This window comes from Sparus aurata, chromosome 3 (assembly GCF_900880675.1).
Source record: "Sparus aurata chromosome 3, fSpaAur1.1, whole genome shotgun sequence".
NCBI classification, from domain to species: domain Eukaryota; kingdom Metazoa; phylum Chordata; class Actinopteri; order Spariformes; family Sparidae; genus Sparus; species Sparus aurata.
The window spans coordinates 9,402,911-9,427,680 of record NC_044189.1 but is presented as its reverse complement, the minus strand read 5'-3'; the positions used below and the strand labels follow the sequence as shown (position 1 = coordinate 9,427,680).

The window sequence follows — 24,770 nt, the reverse complement described above, 5'->3', positions numbered from 1 at the left end:
ACGGTCCCGTTCTGCTGCCTCAAGTTAGCAATGCCCCTGACCTCCATGTTATAGCCAACGTCATTTTAAACAGAGCTTTAACATTCAAACTGTGAACTTCGGGCAGGAGTGGAACGTTATTTTTTCCCAAAGCTTGTGTCCATAACCAATTTCAGACTAGCGCTTTGAGGATGAAAGGCTTTCGACACATTACCCTCATCTGTCCAAGGCGACAACTGCCGACCGTGATTAACGAAACCATCTCTGCTTCCACTGTCAGTGTGACTGTGCGGTGATTTGTCTTTATTTAATGTTACCCTGCAAAATGCTGCCATTTACTTCACAAGATCACTGATATTCTACAAAAGCTGTTTGTGTGGTGACAAAGTATAAATCATTCAGTTACAAATAGGCTCGCCGTGTCAAATACAGCAACATAAAACTGACAAGTAATGTTGATTTATATCCTATGTAAAACTGTGTTACGGTCCGTCCTGCATGTATCTTCTCCCATTTCTCTGAGGCCCACATGAACGACCAGCTAAAGCCTGCTACATACAACATGCCAACACAGCAATCATCAAAACATTAGCTGCAGCATTTCGCTCTGCATAACACAGAGGGACCAAAGTACAGCCTCGCAGGAAACCGCTCTGATTCAATGAGCCTCAGCTCATATACAGCTCAGTCAACAAGGAAGTGCACAGGATGCTGAATGTTTATGTTCCACAGCCGTGGTTTATGTAGTCTTCTGGTTATTGACACCTTAACGTTCCCATCTGCAAGTGCTTTCCCTCGACCGCTGTGTTCTGTCGACTGCAGATCTCGCCCATAAAGGCTTTATTTGCTATTTGCTGGGGCCTTTTAAACCGAAATGGGTCCATTAACACACGCTGGCGCACACGAGCGCACTTATGCAAACACCGGTGTCGTTCATTTGAGTCCATCAGCGAAAATGTGCGAGTACACAAACAATGGGCCGCAGGCGATGGAGTGATAGAACAATTTAAACCAGTCGGCCCGCCGCAGTTCCCCTTCTGCCACCCAAGTCGACGTCTCACACCAGCGCAGGAAGCCGTAGTGGTTGTTTTTAGATTCTGCCAAACACTGAACTCCCTGGCTGCTACAGTGTTCCCTGGCCACACTGCTCTCTGGGGCTGTGTGTGTGTGTGTGTGTGTGTGTGTGTGTGTGTGTGTGTGTGTGTGTGTGTGTGTGTGTGTGTGTGTGTGCTTGAATGGTCCGGAAGCATCCATAGGAGTGGCAGGCTTCCCCACCGCTGATGTCTGCTGAATGGACAAATCCACACACAACCCACTTGGGCTTGGCAGCAGTCACGGTCCCCTTCTCCTCCTGTCTTCTTTTTCTTTTTGTCCCCCCCCCCCCCTCCCTTGTCGTCCTCTCTCTTTTTTTCCATTCGAGGAACTTTTCAAGAATTTAGGTTGTGTGTGTGTGTTTTTTTTTTTATTTTGGTGCCAACCCCGAGCCCACAAAAGACCTGGCAATTACCAGTGTGGTAAGAAACCTCCTGCCAGCTTTCCAGTATACACACACAAGGCCTCACATCTACACACTTCCCCACATACACATTTGCTCAAAGCCTCCCCTGTTTTCATCTCCCAATGCAAACAAACCAAAAACAACTACACAGCACATATAGGACTTCATATTACCCCAACCTCCGGGCAGGGAGGGCTTGACATATTTGAAACTCGTCCCTCGGAGTGCCTCATCTCTCAGGGATGAGGACTCAGGCGAGCCTCGGGCAGCATTTCAAATTTAGAGGCCTTGGATTATCACTCTGGGAGTCTTTATGTGACCTCGATGTAACCCGCGGCCGATTCTGACACGTACACACACAGACGAGTTGTCCTATTTGCCGGAGTGTCCTTCAGCAGGTCTATTCTCAGATGAAATGCAGGAGCATCGGAAGCCCCCGGTGGGCCAGGAGAGAGCGTTTGATCTCCACCATTTTCGGCGGCTGCTGTTCTCTGGTGGTTTAATTAGAAAAAAAAAAAAAAACCACCCAGACCTATCAACACTCCGGACCACAGCTAGTAGAAAAAGAGGAAGAGAGGATGATGGGATGAGAGTGCAGCCGAGAGGAATGGTGGAAAGAAAAAAGGAGTACAGAGGGAGAAACCGAGAGAGAGGGGAGAGGGGGGGGGGGGGGGAGACCAAAGCGGGGAGAAAAAAAAAGAAAGTGGCACAACATCAAAAACCTGTCAGTAAACGGGGGGGATACGGCAACATCAAAAATCCACCTCAATAAAGCATGATGCCTCCACGCAGCAACAGCTTCCTCCTTACTCTCCTCCCATCTTCTCATCCCTCTCTTCTTTTCCCCCCCCTCGGCTTACCGCCTCGCCTGCCTATGTCCCCCTCAGCGGTTGTACCTAATTAGTACACAAAGAGTCGGCGCTGTCAGCCGCGTCTGTGTGAGTGACAGCCTTTAACAAACCGTCAGGGGTCCTCGGGAAAAGACGAGATTGCGAGCTCGTACTCAGCTCCAGCCACCATTTAGGGGGTCTTGCATTCGCACGCTCTCAGCTGCACATACATTTACACACAAGGGAGTCGATCATATTATCTTCCCGGCCCTGCGATATCGCACCCCAAGCAGCTGGGACTGACCCTCCTACAGATTGCATTATCTACGCAGCTGCAGTATGTCATGTTACGCTGTTTACTGGCAAAGAGGAGCCGGCAGCGAGGGAGGAGCCCCGTCAAACTGCAGCTGGTCACAATTAAAATGATGCATACGGAACTTTTTCAGTGTCCTCGATATTGTATCAGCTGGTTTTATCGGGATCGCTGTCTCCCGAAGAGTCTCTTGATTCTTTTATCTGTGCCACATGTGTCCAGGCCGCCTGCATCCCGGTGCTGCTGAGCAACGGCTGGGAGCTGCCGTTCTCCGACGTCATACAGTGGAACCAGGCGGTCATCGAGGGGGATGAGAGGCTGCTGCTACAGGTAAGGAACAAGAGGCGTTTACAGGTGCACACTGACACAAACGACACTAAATTGGACGCTCAGACGGGCGAAATTTACCGTTATAGTATCCAGGGCCCCAGCGTGGCACGGGGCCATTCCTGTACTTTTCAAAAAGTAACAATCAATTGGGAACGAGCCATCACCAGCAGGCGGTACGCACAGCAATCCAACAGCAACAGAGCGAGCACAATGAAGCGCATATTTAATGTTGGATTTAAAAAAAATTATAAATGGTTTTATTGAGTGTTTTGGGCATTCGGAGCAGCAGGTTTTCCTTAGGTGAGGCTCAACTTTTATGATTTTTTTTTTTTTACAGTTTTTATTGTCATAGTGCTGCTTCATGCGCATTGAAAGACAGATTAAAAGAAAGGGCAGAGCAGCTTTCAATTTCTGTCTTATTTGGGCAAGTGCACAAAAGTCACTGTGTTACAAAACGAGGTCATCTTGTGAAGGGCACACCTCAGAAGATGATTCAATCTGAAAAGGAAATGGACAGTACACTCAAATGAGTTGCACCAGGTTATCAAAACAGATACGCTTATATTTTCGACCAAAACAGTGTGCAGTTATCTTCACAAGCCGTCACTTTTCCTCTGTGCACAACTACAGTGATTAAGTAATTTCGAAGTCAGGGTTGCATAACCAAATTGAGGCGTGTAAACTCCTTCGCGCTGCACAAACACAGATCATACATGCAGTTATTTATTTGTAAAAAACACTTTTTTTTATTTGCGTCTGGCTGAATGTAAACGTGAAAGCAGCAGCGAGACGGTGATGATAGTACGGCCGCCATCTTCACATTAAACGTTCGACAGCTGGGGAAACACCGTCGATCCGCTCTGACGCCGCGTGAGTTCAGAGCATCAATTATGTAAACACAGAGTCCGCCTCGTATCCTCGTCTCGCTGTAGCCGTGCCCTCATTTGGCTCCGAGTGATGCCAAACACACAGGTGACCTACACTCGGCACAGTGCCTGAATGCATCCCAAGTAGACGTCGACTGAATACTGAACCCGCTGCTCTGCTAATGTGCTGTTTTTGTTTGTTTTTTTTAAACTGTTAGAGCCATCGGGGGAGTTGCATGAGTCCTTTTAATACTGTAATTATTCCAAATCATAATTTTCCTGTTACTCAACAAGTCAAAATAAACAGAGAAACCAATAATCATGATAATGGTCCTACCAATGAGGTCATTTCTGATAAAATCAAAGGTTGCATGATTTGCAGCTCACAGTGCTTTTGGTAGTTTGAACTTCGTTATGGCTATCAAACATAATTTCCTATAAACCCATAGACGTTTGCAGGCTTAATGTCACGTGTCGACACAAGGGTTCAGATCTTGAGCGGATAGAGGGGCCGTCATTCAGACATGGCAGGAAGGATCAAACGCTTTTAGAAAGAGATTAGGACTCGAAAGTTTGAAAAATGACTTCAGAACAGAGCTTAAACTTAGTTCAAATATAAGCAGCTGTCAACTGCGAGATCTTTAAGATAGAGGGATGAAAGAAATGCAGAGTGAGATTGCATGGAGTTACGGAGGCCGGACGTGGCGCGACTCCGGTTCTCCACCTGTATCAAACGGTGTGTTTACAGGTCGGGGGCCACCCTCCGAGATTAAAACCCCCACCGAGGCCTTAATCCAGCTTCAGTTCAAAAAGCGCACACAATCCACGTGAACGATCACAGAGAGACAGCAAAGCGTCCGGCTCGCTCTCGGCGGCAAACCTCTATCCGCCTCCATCACGCAAATTACATCATGTCTCCTCCCGCATTGATCCGCTTCGATCTCGGACACAAATTGGCATTCAGCTAATGAACAAGGAGGCATTTTCAAAGCTAAGGCAGAATCGGATCGAACGAGCGGACCTCATCAGCGGCAGCTCCGGCACACCTGCGTAAACTCTCCCATGGAAATGCGCATGTAACACACACATTCACACCGTCCGTGATCCGAGGTCAACGAGTGCGAGGCTTTTACACGGGAGGAAGGCCCGATGGTGAAACTGTCCTTCAGATGTACTCGAAGGAAAGCAAAGAAGAAAGTGAGGGAGATCGTAAAGGAGGGAGCAAGGTTAATTAGCGAAGGGGAAGGGAGGTATGCAGAGAAAAAAAACATAGTATGGAGGATCAAGGACAAGAGCGAAGGGAAAAAAAATAGATGAGAAAGTGATTTAGCCGCCTCCTGGCTTCCTCAACTGGCGCTCATTAGAAAATGTTTGAGTGCTGTGTAAAGAGAAAAAAAGGGTTTAAAGGAGTCAACTGCTCACATTTTTCTTGGTTAAACATGGCTTTCTTCCATTTTGATTGAGCCACTGAGCTTAGCTCTCCAAGTGATTAAATCAATTTTGGTGATTTACTCGAAAACCCCCAATGTAGTCCTCACTAATTAAGGGTCTAATTGTCTGAACAATAGATCCTAAATCAGCTCTCCGTCAAATGTGTTTTTTTCGGGGGGGCCAAATTAGCAGCCGCTCGATGCAGTTTACGCAGTTTTGATCTCTTAAATGCCATTTCCTCCTTCTTCTTGTTAGCCCAGTCTATTTTAAGAGAATTGGCCTTAAATAAAAAAAAAAAAAAAAAAAAAAAAAAAAAGTGGAGCTCTCTGAAGTTTTATTTTCTCTGTTCATTTTTTTTTAACATCTTCTCTTTTAATTTCACTGTCTGGATCCATAATTCCTCTCATCTTTTGTCCTCAGGTGCCATCCACGGTGAGAGCGGTGGGAAACGAGAGGGTGCTGGCCCTCAGACAGAGGACCCAGATGTTGTGGGAGGCCTATTTTTCTTCGGTGGACAAGATAGTCCTTACCACACTGGAGGTCAGCCCAAGCCTTAAAGCACTCTGCATAAAGTATAATCAATTTTAACCCACATTTCTTCTGGGAGCATGGTTTGAGATGCTTGACGAGTGACTAACCCTAATCGCGGGGCTAGCTGCAAACAGCGTGGCTGGTGTGCTAACGTGAGCAAGCTGGGAACATGCTAGCGCCAGTCAGACGCAACATAGCCTCCTGAGATTTAGACAGCATGTGCCTCGTTTCCCTCCAAGCATTTCATTCTGAGGATTAGCCTCCATTATTTCATTTACAGTTGTTTTTAGTTAACAAAAAACAAGCTGCCAGTTAGCATGCTTATTTTTGTTGCTTACAGGACAATGAGATCACAAAGTTAGGCTAATTAAAACTAAGTCCGAGAAATGTTCATATTATGTTACAAACCATCCCAAGTTGGAGATATCCAGAATTTCAGTCAACTTCGAAATCTCCAGTTTTGTGACTGATCGGTAAACCTGTGGCAAAATGGCCTCAATGTCACCATTACCATCTAAATAAAACATCTAAATTAAATATATATATTAATACTTACCAATATAATTAATTCAGCTGCTTTGAAAGAAGCTGGGCCGGATTGTTTGGATTCATTTTCACTTGCTAACAAAAAAAACCTCTTAACACATAGCCCTGCAAAAATGAGTGCAATTTAAGGCTAGCAGTGAAGCTAACCATCTTTGAATAATGTGTGAATTTAAAAAAATGTCAGACACTTCTTGTCATACTGTTTTTGGTGAATTACTGTAGCTAAGTGCTGATATGCGAGCAAGCCAAGAGCATGCTAGTGCTAGCCACACAAAGCTCACCGAACTCCTCTACAGGCATTTTGTTCTCAGGACTGTAGCATGTATAATTGTATTTATTTAGGTATACTAGAGAGGGGTGAATAAAACCCAGATTGTTTAAAACTGCGAGTTAGCAAGCAAGTAAGCTCTGTTGCTAATGGCACAATAAGGTCAGGTAGGATATTCAGAAGCCGTAAATGTCCCATTAACTCCTGTTTTTCTTTGGGGCAGCAGTGTGTATTACAATTGAGGAGGGTTAAATGGAGGTTCAACAAACTGTGATAGCCCCCTTGAATTCCAGATTTTTCCATTCCTCGGTTCCCTTTAAGGTCAGTGCTGTTCGGAGGGCGTGCTGGTCAAACACATGCCTGTCAAAGTTAACCAAAACTGAACTTAATGCAATAAATTCCACTGGAATTAATCGATTTAACTGGGAAATTTTGCGGTTTTTTTAAATTGCGCTGCTCTTTTTGGCTGTATCACATTTAAAATCTCAGCTCTGACCTCAATGCCTGTCTCTCTCTCTCTCTCTCTCTCTATCGCAAAACACTTGTGGATGATGTTGCTCTTGGCTGCAGGCAACTGGCCTAATTGAAATGTTTGATAACGCCCACCGTACATTTCGGTTCAGGAATGTGCAGCAGAATCCAGCGAAAACAGCTACAAAAAGAAGCCACGGCTGTAAACACCGGTTTTCTGTTGAACACACAGCCTTAGTTGCTACCTCTCTGCGGTTTTACTGCCTCTGTGCTATCATCAGCCCTCTCTCAGAAAAGCCTGTCCAACTGAGGTTTTTTTTTTTTTTTTCACATTTGAATCAAACTACCCTCCTATCATTATGATTATGGGGTTGGATCCTGGCCCACGCTCTACATTGCTGCTCGTTTTACTATCTCTGCTCTGCGTTGCATTGGAGGCCTAGGGAGCATTTCAAAGCCCCTTCACATCTGATTTCCCCCCCCCGAAGTGTCAGAGAAATCCCCCGAACATATAGAAATTACATATTACGTTGCGCGTATCCGTCTCGACCTGCTAGTTTTCTGCCTCGCCGCTTTGCTGTGATCAGATGGTAAGAAGTGTTTCTTTTCTCAATGCTTGAGAAAAAAAAAAAGTTTCATCTTTGAAAGAGTTATTGCATTATGCAGGAGAAACAAAGAGCCGCTTGGATTATTCTACACTTATTTTCAGCAGTTTCTAGCATCCATTCTGTGTCCGTCTCTTTGTCTTTGAGCGAGCTGAGAAAGAAATGCACTTCAAAGGTAGTTGCTCCGGCTACGACAAAGTCATTTGAAGGTTAGCCCAAGGGTGAGACGATGCGTGAAAAAGAAAAATCTCCATATATGAGCACACACTGCCGGTGTCAATTTTAGCACATAAAGAATGTGGGGAAACAACAGATTTAACCCCTCCGAAACCTGAAGAAATCGCACAGTGAGGCGCCGAGGCTCTGGACTCTGATGTTTACAAAGGCCAGTCTGGCAGCCCCCAAGTGCCGGGGATTTATGCTAGAGATAATAAAGGAGAGGTTTCTGGAGGTTGGTGATAAGCTGCTTATATACATACAGCATGCAGAGGGGAACCTCCTCCCCATGGGAGACAGCTGTGCAGTCAGCCTGAGGTCAGTCAGGCAGAGGCCTTCAGAGAGGACGGGGTTGCTGCTACGTGGACTCCTCCTGTTGGCGTATAATGGGAAGTACAGGGAGCATTTCACGAGGGAATTGCTGGAAAATGCAAGTGTGTCAGGTCTCGAGCTGCGGCGGAGTTTACATTTAAGCTCCGAGACACTCATCCAGCGGCTTAAGAGGAAAACAAGTGAATGTGGTGCGGGGCTTATGCGAGATGAGCACACAGCCACTTCACAATGCAAGCGAAACACCCCCCCCCACCGCCATTCACTCTGCTCCTGACAGCCGGCCGTATCTTTTTTTCTCTGCCCCCTCAGATCATAAAGGACCGCGTGTTCTCTCACATATCGAGGAACAAGTACATGTGGAACTCCCTGCCAGGAGGCCTGCTGGTCCTGCCAGAGTACTCGACTCACCTCGCACATTTCCCTTTCTACTACCTGGGACTGGGTAAACAGACACTTCATTCAAATTAGTCTGCACAACATGTAAATCTTGATTGCACAGGATGGCGATGGGACTATTATGTCAGGGCTGTGGAGGTAGAGACGACTAATCAACACTCAACCAGGAAATCGCAATCAAACTTTTAGTAAAGACCTTGTCTGTGTTTTAATTTTGCAATCATGCTCGAATGTTATGTTACAAATAAGGCTCGGCTTTCTTTCAGACTATTTCGAATCCACATTTTAAAAAGGTGGAGTATGTAAGAATTGGCCAGAACTGGAGCTGCCGTTAGCGATTTAGCTCAGTTAGCCATGCAGCTAGCGGTCCAGACTGGAAGCTTGGAGTTTATTATTAAACAGAACAGGCTGGGGCTAGCTGGTTAGCATGCTAACTTCAGATACCTCTACAACACAACACATAGATGCCTTTGACATAATCAGAACAGTTTCTTCTTCACATACTGTTGATGATCTTAGTTAATAATTATTATTTTTTATTGTTTTAAACTAAAATGTGTTCATATTGCACTTTAAAATTGCACTTATGATCCTTGATGACCTAATAAAGACACGCATTTAAATGTTTCTTGTATACAAAAGCACCTGTATATTCAAACGGGTTACACAATCTCATCGTTTTTGGGTTTTTCTTGTCGCGACCGTGTTCAGGGGTCAGTCCAGGTCAAGAGTTCACTGCTGTCATCCACGCTGTGTCCCCATTGGTCTCCCAGTCTCAGCCAATCATGAAGCTGCTTCAGGTGGTCTCAAAGTCAAAATACTGCTCACAGGTAAGCAAGACAGACTTTGTGAGATGGTGGTAACTAACAATATTTCGACACAAGCACAAGCTTCAACACCAAAGGTAAAGCTTTAGCAATTAGCTTAGCATGATATTTCAATGGGAAACTGTTTTTAGCCCTACTGGTTGATTCATGTCGGCAACTATTTCTCATTGGTGTTTATCGTAAAAACTCCCTTCCCCTGCTTCTCCAGATCATCATTCTCTGGAACAGCGAGAAGCCGCCTCCCAGTCGGAGCAAATGGCCTCCCATGCCCGTCCCCCTCACCGTGACAGACGGCAGGAGGAAGGTGAGGAATGATGCAACTCACACCTCACGCTGGTGCCAGCTGATGTCTTGACTGACAGCATGACGGACTGTCAGTTGCTCAGTCGGGTTTATGTATCTCTCCCTCTCTCTCTTTTCTCTTACTCTCTCATCTCTGTTACTCTATTTTCTTTGGTCCTTCTCCTTGATGTATTTTTTTCTGTCTCGCTTGCCATCCATGTATATCTGACATGTCCACCGATCCATGTGGCGTCCGCTTTCACAAATGTCACTCACCCACAACGTTTCTCCTCCGTCTCCCTCTCTCACTGTCTTGTCTTTTTATTTTTTGACTCCCGAGGCAAAATCTATGGTGATTCACTCTTCTCAGTCACTCAACATGATTTACTGTAACATGATCATCTCTTAGTCATTCTCGTAATCCGCCTGAGCACAGGCCAGACAACATATAGCCGACTACAGTACCAGAAATGAGCTTTGCTATTGTATTTCTCTGTCAGACCACCAGTCGGTTCCTACCTCATGTTGCCATAGAGACAGAAGCAGTGCTGAGTCTGGACGAGGATACTGTCCTGCTGACCAGTGAGGTGGGCGCATGTGTTATCAATAAACATACAGCTGAACTGCACACATACACAAATCAATACTCCTAGAGAAGTTGCAGCAATAACTTGAGTGCCCTGTTTCTGCACTTGCAGGTGAACTTTGCCTTCTTGGTGTGGAGGAGCTTCCCCGAGCGGATTGTGGGCTACCCTCCCCGGAGCCACTTCTGGGATCCCCTGAAGCGCGCCTGGGGCTACACCTCTAAATGGACCAACGACTACTCCATCGTCCTGACTGGAGCTGCCTTCTACCACAGGTACACCGACAGACAGCGGCAAGCTACATGGAAAAATGGCATTAAGAGCGACTTATTCTTAGTTTTTTTTTCATATTTTACTATGTTTTAATTGTTATCTTAACACATATAAAAAATGTCTACTGCCTTGCAGTGATGCTTTGAGCTGAGCATAACTACGGATATGGTTGTAGATGTGTTCCAGGGCCAGAACACATTAAATGCACCTCATTAGCAAAAAACTGCAACACGATTAATTCTACACTTGGGGGATTCGTATTACGTTTGTATTACATGCCATTTCTTCTGGCAGTAGCAGGATGTTTACAAAAGGTGAGGAAGAGAAATATGTCCTGGTTTTGGCTAAATCACATAGGAAGCAATCCCAAAATCTGTTGTAAATTTTGGGATTGCTGTTGTAGGATTTATCCTCTGAGACCAAGAATGTCTGCACAGTATTCAACAGCAACCAACCAAAGTTGTAATCCAACCATCTGACCGAGGTTGCCACCTCTGTTTAAAGATAAGTTACCCGCACAAATACTGACTTGACTTTGGTTATGGAACTGAGATCAAAAGCTAAAAACAAGGGACGAGTTCATGAATTACAGCAGAAGCAGGAACAATAATATGGATCCGAACATGAAAAGCTATCAGTGACAGTCAAAAAGATTAAGTAGTATCAAGGATTATATGTGTAGGTGTACGTTCAGGGATCACATAAAGCATGCAGGTCTTTACACAATGTGAGTCTATTTACCTCACATACAGGGTACTTCAGAAGCTGCCGACACCTTGTGACATATTCAGACAAAAGTGGTCATTTTTTGTCAGCAGTTTCTACGAAAACACCTCCTTGTCATGCTAATTTGAATCTTTACAGCCCCATCGGTACGGCCCCCTGATATTTGCAAGGCCCATCTGCATTAGCTCAAACGCTTGTTTCAACACTTAAACAGAAAAAATGACAATGAGCAGTCAGTTTAAACCTGCCTTTCGCATTGTGAGAACCCTCAATGGAGTCTTTTACATGCAAATGATCTGACTACCTACCCTACATTGTATTAGTAAATTGATGTGACAAGCGCCCTTTTTCACAATGGGGCTGCTTTGCAAAAAATAAAAAATAAATCCCCACAAAATACAATTGACATAAAGTTAATTGCGGTTAATTTTGCTTCCCGGGCACAAAACATATTTAAAAGAACACCATGACAGGTTCCAGGTCTGACAAACGGAATGTAAAATGACGATCTGAATAGAAAGCGTTGCACTTAAATCTCCAGTCTTGTGAAAAAAAATGGAAAGAATAGTATGTAATGTACCACCACAGGGATTCAGTTTGTTGTGCACTATAAATATCAAATCCCACTGGCGGTGAAATGGTTAACTCGTCCCAGATACATATCATCAACATACAGCACATCATCTACTCGTCTGTAGATGTTCCCATGCCTCTTAACCCTACAGTTGCTGGTCGCCTGGCCTCCACCTCAAATAAATTGCGTTTATTCTGTAAAATTCTGGGGGGGGGGGGGGGGTTTAGCTGATGTGCTTGTGTAGAGAGATTTACTGTGCTGTGAGTGCAGGTACAAGAGGCTGGAATTGTGATTTGAGACTAATAATAGTGAGACAGAACATCAGCTTTTGCGCACTGTAGACAGATGTGACAAAATATTCCTGCAAGAGGAATAATGAAGCAATGTGTTTAGTGCAAGATGTGAAAATAACAGATTTTTTTCTTTGAATATATCCTCATTTCACATCTCTGTAATTACGACTTTTCTTTACATAATGACACATGATTCTATAAGGTGCATGACCGAAATGTGAAATAACGATCCTTTAGTCAATTACTTGTTTAATTCAGTGCCATTCAGTCTTATTAAAACTGAATACATTTACACATAGGGTGTGGAATGCCTGCAGCAAAATCACTCGTACTCATGTCAAGAGAAAATTGCTCTCTTTATCAACTGTTTATACATAACATAAATTGCATCTTTTTACTAAAGGATGCATGATGTGGATTTTTTTTCCTGCCAGCACCGAGATTACCTGCTTTTCACTTCTGATACCAATAGGATAACCGATAATTTCACATTACTGTGTTTAAAAAAAAAAGTTCCCTAAATGGGTTGTAATACCTGAGATTGGTCTTCGTCTCAAGACCACTATTTTGAGGTCTTGGTTTTGTCTCGGAATTGACCGCCATGTTTTGCTGTCTTGTCTTAGTCTCGGACATAAAAAAAGACTCTGGAACCAGTCAAGACGACAACTGCAGGGATGGCACTGTATTGAGTAATTGTTTGACACATACTGTAAATCATTGTGGTCCCCATGGGAAGAGTCACCCAGAAACCCTCACGCTTGTACAAAAAATTGGACTGCATTAGGTTGAAGTTTAAGTTGATTTCAGGACCTTAGTCTTTGTATTTTCTGCAAGGCTTTTTGATCACTTTATCAGGACATTTTTCATGGTATGCTTATACATTCACTTACATATATATTTTGTCAATAGAAGGGACATTTTGTCTTTTGTGGGTGTTTTTAATCAAACATGGATCTTTCAGATCAATTCTAAGATTGCCTATGTTTTGCATGTTCCAAATGTTGTTTTAAGCGTGTCATGCGGTGTGGGACATGCGTTGGTTTTGTTCTGGAATTTGTCTCAACTTCTCAAGGTCCTGGTCTTGTCTGGGTCTCGACACACTCAGGTTTATGTGGTCATGACTACAACACTGGTTAGGAACCCGTAGTCTATGCACATCTGAGTGTAAAAGTGGATAAGATGTAGTGAGCAAATGTTCCATAGCTCTAGCCTTAAATGGCTGAATAATCTGAATGCTTATGTCCCAAGCTATCCAATTTTTTAAATATTCTAATAACATTAAACACATTCCTGTGTAACACACTTTGACTTACCTACAGGTACTACCACTACCTGTTCTCCCACTACCTACCCCAGTCTCTGCGGACTCTGGTGGATCGCACCTCCAACTGTGAGGACATCCTCATGAACTTCCTAGTCTCTGCTGTTACCCATCTGCCGCCAATCAAAGTGGCCCAAAGGAAGCAGTACAAAGAGTTGCCCAGTCCACAGGTAAGCAGCCATTAGTGTATTTTTTATTTGAGTTTAGGTCACTTGCACTGGATGGTGACTAACTGTACACTGTTCTACCTCCTAGGGTACAAAGAGTGTCCCCTGGGCCAACCCGGAGCACTTCAACCAGCGGCAGGAGTGTGTCAACACCTTCGCCAACTGGTTTGGCTACATGCCTCTGGTCCACTCTCAGTTTCGCCTGGACCCCGTGCTCTTCAAAGATCAAGTGTCTGTCCTGCGCAAGAAGTACAAAGACCTGGAGAAAGCGTAAAAGTGATGGACAGTAAGGCTGGGAAGCATGGAGGTCTGGTCTAGTGGCCTTTTGGACAGTCAAATGGACCAATCAGTGGTAGACAGTCAAGACGGGACAGTCAAGACTGCGTGGGGTGTGGACAAAGCGGCAGTGCGGTCCATTTGTGAAAAGGACATAATACAATCATCAGACAGACCCTGGCGGACTGTTCTGGACTTATACATATTAATATGAAGAGAAATAGGCCTATAAAAGTTTCAGGGGTTTCAAATGATTCTCCTTCCTCCATGAGTCTGGTGGGACAACAGAGGAGGACATTTAGGGGCCTATAAAGACCCTCTGCTATTGGGCATTTAATTGAGAAAGGACAATCTATATTGGACAGCAGCAAAAAAAAAGGAACGGGTGTGAACACTGCAGATGAAGGTGCTATTGGCGTGACAATGAGAAAAGGAATGGCTATCTCATGCCGGAAGCACCCAAGGGACTTGCGTTGGTGCCATGCACTCCACCAGCTGTCAATGTGTGTCCCGGCGTTACTGCGCAGGGACTGTTGCCGTGGAAACAGATCATTTCACATCAAAATTCTAACTGTTAAACCAATAAAATGATTTATAAATGCAAACTCATGGTGCTGCATTTCTTCCACCTTCTTGGCACAAACCCTCTTTTCAAAGAAGTCCAGGATGTTCATGTTTTCATCAGAGATTAAAGAAGCACACTGCCTCATGGTGCATTTTAAGATACTTGAAAAGAAAAACATATCCGTGAAGCATATTTTTTTGGCATGCAATTTTTGCAAGAATGAGATTATCACTTCATAGAAAACCTGAAAGAGTAGAAAAAGAAAAAAAAAAAAATTATACAGGTCCCGTATACATGAATGAATGTCCTGTGCACTGAACATCCTTCAACGGGTCCATCCGTCACCACTAGTACTGCACCTATGGCCATCACCAAGGTGACTTTTTCACAATGCTTTAGGCCAACCAACTGGGGCCCCCTTCTTGAGCTGGAACCGGGAGGGGAGCAGGCCAGCTAGTGTGTGGCTTGCCAAGTCTTGTTCCATGGGGCTTGGCCCGGCCAAAACAACATGGAGCTGCTACACTGTTGGCCAACTACCACTAGCAGGGACAAGTGATGGTGTCAGGTGCAATGTGTGCCATGTGGCTGATGATGGTGGGGACCTGGGGGTACCCTGACCCCTGCCATTGCAGACTGTTCCCAGCGATGAGGAACTTTGGGCGCCTCCCTTTCCCAGGTAGCAAACTGTACCAGTCACCCAAATTGACATACCGTGTTGAATGATGGCACTTAGGTCTGGGCCAGATCCAGTCCACCAGAATAGAATGAACTGTGGCCCAGATTTGGGCCAGTTCTGGTCTATTTTCGGTTTGCTCTTTGCTGACATGTGGCCATGCTATGGGCCTTCAGATCTGGCACAGGAGAAGTCTGCCCAAGTGCCATTATTCCTTGCAGGGTTTCTAGGAAGGACCAACTGGCAAGAGACCCCAAGGCAGAACCAGAACTCACTCGAGGGATTACATATCTTATCCTGCCTAGGAACACTTTGGGATCCCTGAGGAGGTGCTTGAAAGTGTTTTTTTGATGAGATGTCTGGAATACCCTGTTTAGTTTGTTGCCGCCATAACCTGACCCTGAATAGGTAGGACAATAGAATGCTGTAGAAATACTGAGTTAGACAACATATCAGTTATGAAAATGTTTACAGATCTAATTTTCCGCTGATTGAGTAATCGTTTCAATTTTACTCCCGACTAAGCATCCTCCTACTTTCCACTTTACAATTCATAGAAAAAATTACCAGCAGCACCCACTTCATCTTGTGTAAACATATGCAGCTCATATACACTGAGACTGAGGCATATTTTCCTATCCAATGGGTACACTGATAATTTGTGGTGAGTGGCATGTCCTTCAATACACAGAAGAAATCCTGGGATTTTATTTTTTGAGCATGGACTTAAATGGAAAAACCCCTTTGGGCAGATTGAATTAGCGGTGAAATGATTCCAGATACAATTACACCAATTAAAAGCAAAGCTCACTCACATGTCCCCTGAGTTTTTGTGACTCTGGGACTGTCTTTGATGCTGTGTTGTAGTGTGGGAGCACTACACTGAGTTGGTATGTAAAGGAGGGATAAATACACGGGTCAGGGTCAGAATATGCATCATTATGTGTTGGTGGATACGCCTTGATGTATTTATACATCATCTCCATTGTCGAGGAGATCATGCAGTCCCACATCGGCCCTTAAGGGTTGGAACTGAAACAATGGAGCTCATACTGCGGTCTGAGCCAGCCGATCCTCAATTCAGAAGCAGGACTTTAAAATATATGCTCAGAATTTTTCATTTAAAAAAAAGTTTATTTTATACAAAACAGAAACGACCCAGTGGGTTTATCTTTCGTCCAACAGTTTACAAAAATAAATTCACAGGCAAGCACGTCTCAACACCCTCGGGGTAAACAGGTGTGCTGTCTAGCACTCAGGAACCTAATCTCATTAAGCACATGCGCGCACGCACACACACACATACACATTTGTACAAAGCACCTGAGATACATAGCTGCCAAGGGGCTAATTTGAATGCTGAACCCATAGTGTTTTTACAACTGACAGAGCTTAATAAGGGCAATTGTTCCTATTGTAAACACAGTCGCACGATCAGCTTCTGCGCTTTCTGCAATTACCTGCAATGAATTCAAGTCTGTTTGGTGTCAAGTCAGCACCCGGGGGCAAAACACCATGAATACAGTGTTTTAAGAAAACTTGTATTTTCACCTGAGGCATTACAGGTGTCTACTCATTATCTAAATATTATGAAAACAGGAGTCTGTAACTTATTTGAATAAACACCGAGTGACAAAATAACAGCTTTCTCTTGGCAAACAAAAACTGGGTTGTCAGCTGCCTTGTACGGAAAGGGAATGATTCCTGGAGCTGGAGTGTATCAGGCTGACACAAGCTTCTATCATCCTTTTTCTCATTTTGTTTCCCCCCTCTATAACTTCGATATAGTACATAGTAAACAGCAGAAGTTCTTAGGTGAACGACGAGTGAATTGTGAGTGTCAGTGAAGAAGTGCCAGTGAAAAGGTGGCGTGGAAGTGAAAGGTCCCGTGTTTAAAATCCAACAGAAATTCCCTTATTTCACCTCGTCCTTGCCATCATGCAGGAGTGCATCTCTGATAGGATCGACTGGAACTATCATTTCCTGAGCGTCAGCATGGCATTGACATCCCACAGCAGGTTCCTCATCTGATCCATCAGAACCTTCATCTCCTGGTTCTTCTGACGGACCTTCTGCAGACAAACCACAAGGCATCCATTAGCAGGACATCTTAAAAGCACCACAGCTTTAGCATTTAACATCCTTACTACCGGCTGCGTGGTGGCACCTGAATTCTTCATCTCCCTAGAATATTGGCTCTAATGTTTTTAAAACAACCCCCTGACTCTTAACATTTGCTTAAGCTGCACATGATGCTTTTTATGTTTCTGCATGTCATCCATACCCTTGATCTGTGTCAGCACTGCCACCTAGAGGCATTTGTAGGGGGCTTGCTTACTTAAAGCTAAATATTTAGTCTTGCTTTGTGTTCCTTAAAAGCCTGATGGGAAGCTTACTTTAATGTTTTAAAGCAAACAATAGAAATAAATAGTAGCCCGAGTAGCTTGGTAGCAATATTGGAAGAAACAGCTATCTTCACTAAGTGCTCTTCTGCACAAAAGAAATAAATGTGAATTATTTCTTGTGACAAAACAAAACAGGAACATACTTCTAGAACCTCTTTTCTCTCCTGGTTGACTGCAGGACTGCAGGGCTCCACTCTGACCGACACCAGCTCCTCCCCGACGTACGGCAGAATCTGGACGCAAAAACATACAAAAAAAAGTTGTTTTTTTTTCCCAATTACAGCCTATGAGTAAAACACAATGTGTTTCTGAAAAATGATTAAGGCAATAAATAGGCAAGAATCAATCCATCTGGAGGGGGCCAGACGTATCTGCCAGAGCAAATAGGACAGGAGCTTGGCAGATTTGTCTTGTTCCCAGGTTAGTTTAAAGCTGTAATTATCAATATTATCATTTCCCAAAAGGGATGAATGTTTCAATAAACAAACATATGATATCTAATATCTGAACAGAAATTTCTGGTTCCCCCCTGACCTCTGCTGGCCCCTCCTGCAGGTCGGAGGTCATCTCCACACAGCGTTCATACAGGAGACGGAGCTTTCTGAACAGCAGGGCGAGCTGCCGCAGGTGTTCCTGGAGCTTCCCGAAGCGGTCCTGGTACATCGCCTGGCTCTGGGTCACACCATTAGGAAGCTAAATCAAAAGACACACAGCATCTCTCATCAGTTCAAGGGTCATTAAAATTTTTGGCTCCAATGGCAGTTTGATGTGCAGATATCAAGATTAGTCATAGGCAGAAACTTGACAATTTTTTTTATTTTTCTTTCCAATTCCTGTTGAGTAAGATGCTGATACTGGGAGAGACTGCACAGAATGTTTCTCTCTTCTGGGTTAGTGTCTTTTTCGATTTAAGAGCAGTTAGACACTGATGTGTCACTCTTTGGTTTGAATGCAAAAGGCCCTGGTCCTGATGCTGAGAGGTTGCCGTGCAGGAAAAAAAAACAGACTCCACTTAATGCACAACGACAAGCAGGAAGAGGCGAGTTATACACAGGGAGACACAATTAGAAACACGGATCAGGTGGAGATGGAGAGGTGAGTGACACAGATGCTGACAAGAATGCCAGCAGATATGCCAGAGAGGAGGATGGGACAAATCCAGACTGACAGACGACAGACAAACCCTGTAACAGCAGCCACTCAGTTGACATCGACACAAACCTGATAGGGATCATATTTTATGACAGAACAGCACTCATAAAACAAATAAAGACAAAAAACAGCAATACTGAATTATAATATTTTTTTCCCACACATCTGTGCAGATAGAGGTGGGTAATTTGTGGACAATTATTTAATACACAATAAAATATATCTAGAAACAATAGAGGTGCACAGAATCTGAGGTTTTTAACATCTACATTTCCTAAAAAAACTGTACCAGACCAAAAGTTATGGTCTACAGCTGCAAAGCAGGCACGCGAGTGGACCTTGAGATGAGATTTGATTGATTTTATTATCAAAAATAATGAAAAGAAGGAGTACTCTCATGTCTTGAGAACGTTTTACAAAACTTTTCAATGCAACAGCAAGACTGATTTAAGTGTAACATGGCAACTACCAACACCTCTGTGACACCTTTTCTCAATAACAGATTAAAAAAAGACTTCACAAACGAATGAAGTGTTGTCGGGCTTCTGAACTAGTTTGCATCCGCTTGTAAAGATGAGTCGGATGAATCTGTAATTCCTTGCTGACAATCAGAAATCAAGAGATTTCAGCTGAGGTCAAGTACCTTGGTCAATCACTCTAACAGTGGATCCTACAAAGGCATCTCATACAGAAACATGGGGTGCTCCTTGTCCTTTCTAAATATTGTGTTAGCTATCAGAAAGACCAGTACCTGCGTAGCTCTTGTGATCTGGAAGATCTCCATGGTGCGTGTAACAATGTCCTGCACAGTCTCCTGCCCGATCCGACAGAGGAACACCGGGGAGATCTCCCTCAGGGCACCCTGCGGGGGCATGGGCTGCTGACCTGGGGCAGAGGCAGCACCGGGGGGCAGGTGGGGCTGCTGCTGCTGTTGCGGAGCCATCCCCGCCATCCCTGGCTTCTGAGGTAATGAGGCTGCCATCGCTAAATCAATCTATTGAGAAATATGTTTTTAATAGAGCCCAAATATGTTGTTTCAGTAGTCAGAACATAACACTGGAAAAATGACAGTTATACTTAATCCCTGAACATGTAACATTACTCTTTCTATTATACATGGACTTCTACTGTTAACAAAGCCCACAACTTCTTTTCTCGTGCGCACTTAAGTATTACACACAGTTTCTGTTGACTGATATGAGCTAATCTTTGTGGCCAAACAGGCTAGCATTAGCAATTTTCAATGGAAAGTCTCGTTGAAAGGCAAGCTAGTTAGCTATTAGCCTGCTAGCTAGCTGGCGGCGAGTGCTGAACACAGCTTACCTTAAACAACTTCCTGTGAGAAAATGCTGTCCAAATGTCTCCGGTTAGCTGCAGTAGCTGCCCAAAATAACGTCTGTTTTGATTTATTATTTTAAATACGACATAATGAAACCGTCCCGCTGATTTCTTTCAGCAAGCGCTGCGCGTTTTTTGTTTTCATTGCGTCACTTCCGGGTGGAGAAGGAGCCATGTAGGACCACTAGATGGAGCCAAAATGGAGACAGTGGGCCAACCTCATCATAATACAGCAGTCATGGATGTATGCAGACCTGTTTTCAGATCCTATACATACTGAGCTGTACATTTGAGCTTTATAAATAAAATTGATTTGATTTGATTTACATGAGCAAAAGTACCACTACCACAGCGTCAAAAATACTCCATTACAAGTGGCACAAATTAAAGTAAAAAGTATAGAATTATTGTCATCAAGCGTACCGAAAAGTACCCCAAAGAACGCCCTCTGCTAGTGTTTTATTAATGCATATTTTATTATTGGATTAATATTAGTGATCCACTATGTGGAAGTCAATCAAGAATTTGTCTTATTTTATGAATTGTTCTTACAGATAGGAGTAACACTATAAAGTTGCAGACAATGGAAACAATAAAAAGAACAGTGATTGATTAAATGTACTCGGTAACACTGATGGAATGTAACTGAGTACATTTACTTATTTTTATTTTTTATTTTCTGCTATTCTCTACCTATTTTGAGGCAAACACTGTACACTTTTTATCCTTTTTTGAGTGTATGCTGCACCAAACCAAAATATAATATTTTAGATATGATTTACTTAACTGGCAATTAAATCATAAATAAAATACTGGTTTTGATAAGAAAAATTCCTAAATATCATATTTATTAGTCAGCCTGGCCAATAATCGATCAACCCATAGTAAAACAGTTTAAACATACATATAGTATACACATACGTATGTATAATTTCCTTATACTTGGACTTTTGATACTTAGGTACACTTATATCAGTGGAATCTGAGATAAGAAACATTAAGTGTTGCTACCTTGGGCTCGTGAGATTTATTAAACTGCTCTACAATATTATGTCCAGCGTAATAGTTAAAAGAGTCACTCAGCCACTCATCAGCCCACCGAGTCTCTAAGCACCGACCCCTGCGACCCACCTATACCCCCACCTATATCCCGACCTACTAAGATGATTTTATATCAATCCAAACCACTGTTTTATAGAATAAAATAAAATAATAAGAGATCATATAAATCGAGCACTAATATTGGAGTTGAACAAAGGTCATTAGAGTGTGACTTGGTGAATGACGTCCTTTAATGCCAAATCCTTCATTGCCTGACTTCACCAGTGTTTACCTAAGATGAAAGGTTTCTGCCGTTGTGACCGGCCAAAAGTTTTAAGGAAGTACGTGTTGTTCATCTTGTGATGTGGTTTTATAGCCTCAAATGCCCTTCCCTGTTGACCTTAGGTAACGTGAGAAACATGAGTCAGTGCTTGATAAGCTAAAGGTTGAATTTCTGAGTTTGTTATTTTTCCATGTCCAGGAAACTTTCTGTGTGCAAGAAAAGCATTTATTTTATTTTTTTTTTGAAAAACTGTTTGCTTCTATTGTCAGGGCCAGAATTGATCAAATTGAGTACAAAGAAACCAGCAAGAACCGAACAAATAATCCAAATAACAACTGCTAAATCGACTGTGAGCTCTATTTTACTCTCCCCTGCTCGGCTGCACCTTGATTTGACTCTGCTGGGATGTTTTGTTTCTGCTCTCTTTTTTAGGTACTTCGCTATTTGCATACTTGTTTGATCACTGTAGATCGTGATCAGTGGCCTGAAGGTAATTTGGTTTGCAGGCAGGCATTATAGACAGAGGTCACTGGAACTCACTGCTGGTAATGACCGGCAAGGATGGATGAAATGAAGCAATTTAGACATATTGTCTTAACCTGACAATATAATTCTGTTATATATAACGCTCCACCACATATAGTCAAGAACATATATTTCTTTATTGTGTGTATTAAATATTATAACGCTTTTGAAAGCATATATCTCTAACAGATAAATTAGTTGCCACTGATACCTCGTTAGGTACCAACAGGGTTTTACTGTCCTGACTGCATCCTGTTTATTGTTTTTGAAGAACTCCTCTAACGGCTTAGAGGAAAAGTTCACCCAAAAATGACATTTGCCTGTGGAAGGTGTGTGCAGTTTTGCGGTTCAAAAGACATTTCTCGAGCTTCACGGGGAAAAGAACATTCTCGCAAACAGGTGAAGTAGATGAGGACTTTTTTTAAAATGTAAAAAAAAAAAGGCTTAAAATGGCACAAATTCAGGAGAATACTGCGACACTGTTTTGCTGTGAAGCTCCACAAATGTTTTGTGGGCCGTAAATCTTCACCTGACTCTCCATCAGCATGGGGGTGAGAAGACATGTGACTGAATTCAAATTTTTCGGTGAAGCTATCCAACAGCTAGTGCAGCTTCAATAATTTGTTACCATCATCAAATCTTAAAATATCTGCAAAAAGTGATGACAGTCCCATCAAACTCACCTGTACTTTGTGTATCGCTCATTAGCAAACGTTAGCACGCCAACATGCTGATACCTTGTTCTGACTGTGATACCCGAAGATGGTCTCAGAATCAGAATCAGAATTTCTCTTTTAGTACCTCAAACGGGGGAAATTTGTGGAAAAACCAAACCACCAAAAAAAAATGGCAAATGGACTTGCATTTCGATAGTGCTTTTCCAGTCTACTGACCGCTCAAATCGCTTTATGAACATTTGTCTGAATCCCACCCAGATGGCTGAGCACTCATCAACAACACTTTGACATGCAGCTGGGTGGAGCCTGGATCGAACCAGTGACCTTCCAGTTACCAGATGACCGGCTCTACCTCCTGAGCTACAGCCACCCCAAGCGTTACGCATACTGAACAAAGGCCAACATGGCTTGTTTGCTCTTGTTAGAATGAAAATCATTCACATCATCTGTTTCCTCCTTTCACCTTAAGAAGCGGCACGATCATGAGGAATTCCACGCGTCTTGTAAGACGGATCGTTCTTCAGTTTATACATCATCCATTGTTTACTCTTGTTGAAATGTACTTTTGAGTTTACAGGACATTTTTCTTCTCTTTCTGAGCATCCAATGAAATATTCACGAGACCCCTCCCTCTACTTATTGCATTATCTCATCTTCAGGGCAAGGCAATGAAACGCTACTTTACACAATCATTAACTCCTCAGATAAAGACGTTAAACAGTAACATAGACGGCATCGGGACAAGGCAAGGAAGACAACAACGTTAACATATGTAACAACATACGTGAAAAAAAAAAAAAGCAAATTAAACATGCAGTAGTTTCCGGTATCACTGATGACGAGGCTCTGGCTTATCTGAAGGGACAGTAAAATGTCTGATACCAGGAAGCATGCAACGCACAGCGATAACACAGACGATAAAGCCGGACAAAGGCTCGGCTGTGCGGCCACCAGAACAACCAGTTTTCCCTCTCTGGGTTTAAGCTTGTGTGGTGAAGCGGGGATGAAAGTGTGCTGTGGTTTCGCATCGACAGTTATTGTTAAAAATGGTCCCAGTGTCTCTTGAGTCCGAACCTTTCCCTTCAATCTCCGGCATACGCACACATGTTAAGCAGTGAATTTGTGGAGTCCATAAAGAGCTTGCTTAACAGGAGAACTTATCACTCGAAGCCTCTCTGTCTCACCCTTCCCTCTGACATCTTCACCCTTGTAAAATCGAAATGAGAGGGATTGTCTATGTACTTTTCCTTTTGTTACATGTTTATGGGAAGATACATTTCACTCACCAAAGGTAAGTTATTTCCAGGATTGGTTATTTTATGTAATGTTGGTATTGAGGGACAGTTGAAACAACGTCCAGTACCAAAGTGTTATTGGTATTTCATGCATAAGTGCAAAGAGGCTGTCACATCCTTGCCCTGCTCCTCTGGAGGTGATAAGTTGCCAGTTTTTTTTTTTTTCAAAAGTTTTTGTGCACACTAGATATCAAAAATCAAACACCACAGAGGCACATTCCTTCCCGACTGCTTCAGTTTTTCCGACGGATCCTGCCAGCCGCTGGTCAAGGTGAATTCAAACGTGCCTTTCCCCCCAAAATTTCAATCAAAATAAAGTCCAGTGGGACGGAAAAAATGTCAATGTGGGCAAAATAGAATTCTTGTGTTATCAGAGTAACCCTGGGGCGGTGAGTTTCTGTGGTCATGTACATCCTAAGGTGAGTTGCCTTATCGAGTCGCAGCAATTTTCCTTTTTCTGCACTGGAGTTTATCTGGGCAAGGTCGAAAGTGGAAAGTGAAATCTGAAGAGGCGCGTTGGTTTCTGTTTCCTTAAAAATGCACAGCACAAAAAAAAATAAAGTTTACAAATTGCCAGAAGATGGAGGTTTCAAATGCTGTCCTCAAACAAACCAGGTTTTTTTTTCTTTTGAGCCCGGCTCACTGTATCCTGTTCAGTTGTAATCCTTTAACTAACCGATTACAAAGTGGCTCGGTTCTGTGTGCTCACTGGTTGTAGAGCAGAGAAAAACAAACTTTCGGAGGTTACTCAGCGTTTCCTGCTAAAAACTCCACAGATCACACTTGTCAATAATCTAAGATTCACTGTTCTTTGATCAGTTTGATCAGTTCTGTTTTAACACAGTTGTTGCCTTTAAAATCTGAATGTTGTCTGACTTTT

At 43.2% G+C, this 24,770-nt stretch overlaps 2 protein-coding genes across 3 annotated transcripts in view; one reads left to right on the top strand and one right to left on the bottom strand.

Annotated features, from left to right (window-relative positions):
- The window catches only part of ext1c (exostoses (multiple) 1c), a 93,940-nt gene extending 79,399 nt beyond the window's left edge, over positions 1 to 14,541 (top strand). For both annotated transcript variants that reach the window (XM_030411827.1, XM_030411828.1), the window contains exons 4-12: positions 2,843 to 2,950; positions 5,668 to 5,787; positions 8,527 to 8,659; positions 9,325 to 9,443; positions 9,649 to 9,744; positions 10,223 to 10,309; positions 10,421 to 10,581; positions 13,492 to 13,663; positions 13,749 to 14,541. In XM_030411827.1, the coding sequence (XP_030267687.1) occupies positions 2,843 to 2,950; positions 5,668 to 5,787; positions 8,527 to 8,659; positions 9,325 to 9,443; positions 9,649 to 9,744; positions 10,223 to 10,309; positions 10,421 to 10,581; positions 13,492 to 13,663; positions 13,749 to 13,934 (1,182 nt within the window). In that variant the 3' untranslated portion in view covers positions 13,935 to 14,541. The remainder of the gene's footprint in view (positions 1 to 2,842; positions 2,951 to 5,667; positions 5,788 to 8,526; positions 8,660 to 9,324; positions 9,444 to 9,648; positions 9,745 to 10,222; positions 10,310 to 10,420; positions 10,582 to 13,491; positions 13,664 to 13,748) is intronic.
- Positions 14,542 to 16,287: 1,746 nt separating this feature from the next.
- On the bottom strand, positions 16,288 to 20,235 carry LOC115577897 (mediator of RNA polymerase II transcription subunit 30). Its single transcript, XM_030410772.1, has 5 exons — positions 20,055 to 20,235; positions 19,483 to 19,725; positions 18,114 to 18,272; positions 17,723 to 17,812; positions 16,288 to 17,246 (listed from the first exon to the last, which is right to left on the bottom strand). The coding sequence occupies exons 2-5, from the start codon at positions 19,711 to 19,713 to the stop codon at positions 17,151 to 17,153; spliced, it is 576 nt and encodes a 191-aa protein (XP_030266632.1). The 5' UTR covers positions 19,714 to 19,725; positions 20,055 to 20,235; the 3' UTR covers positions 16,288 to 17,150.
- Between the last annotated feature and the right edge of the window lie 4,535 nt (positions 20,236 to 24,770).

What these genes read in the sequence shown, in the direction of transcription:
- LOC115577897 (XM_030410772.1), bottom strand. Translation starts at nt 19,713, where the DNA reads ATGGCAGCCTCATTACCTCAGAAGCCAGGGATGGCGGGGATGGCTCCG. An exon ending in AGATCACAAGAGCTACGCAG is followed by an intron (nt 18,273 to 19,482) that starts GTACTGGTCTTT and finishes CTTTTGATTTAG; the next exon opens with CTTCCTAATGGTGTGACCCA. An exon ending in TGCAGGAGGGGCCAGCAGAG is followed by an intron (nt 17,813 to 18,113) that starts GTCAGGGGGGAA and finishes TTTTGCGTCCAG; the next exon opens with ATTCTGCCGTACGTCGGGGA.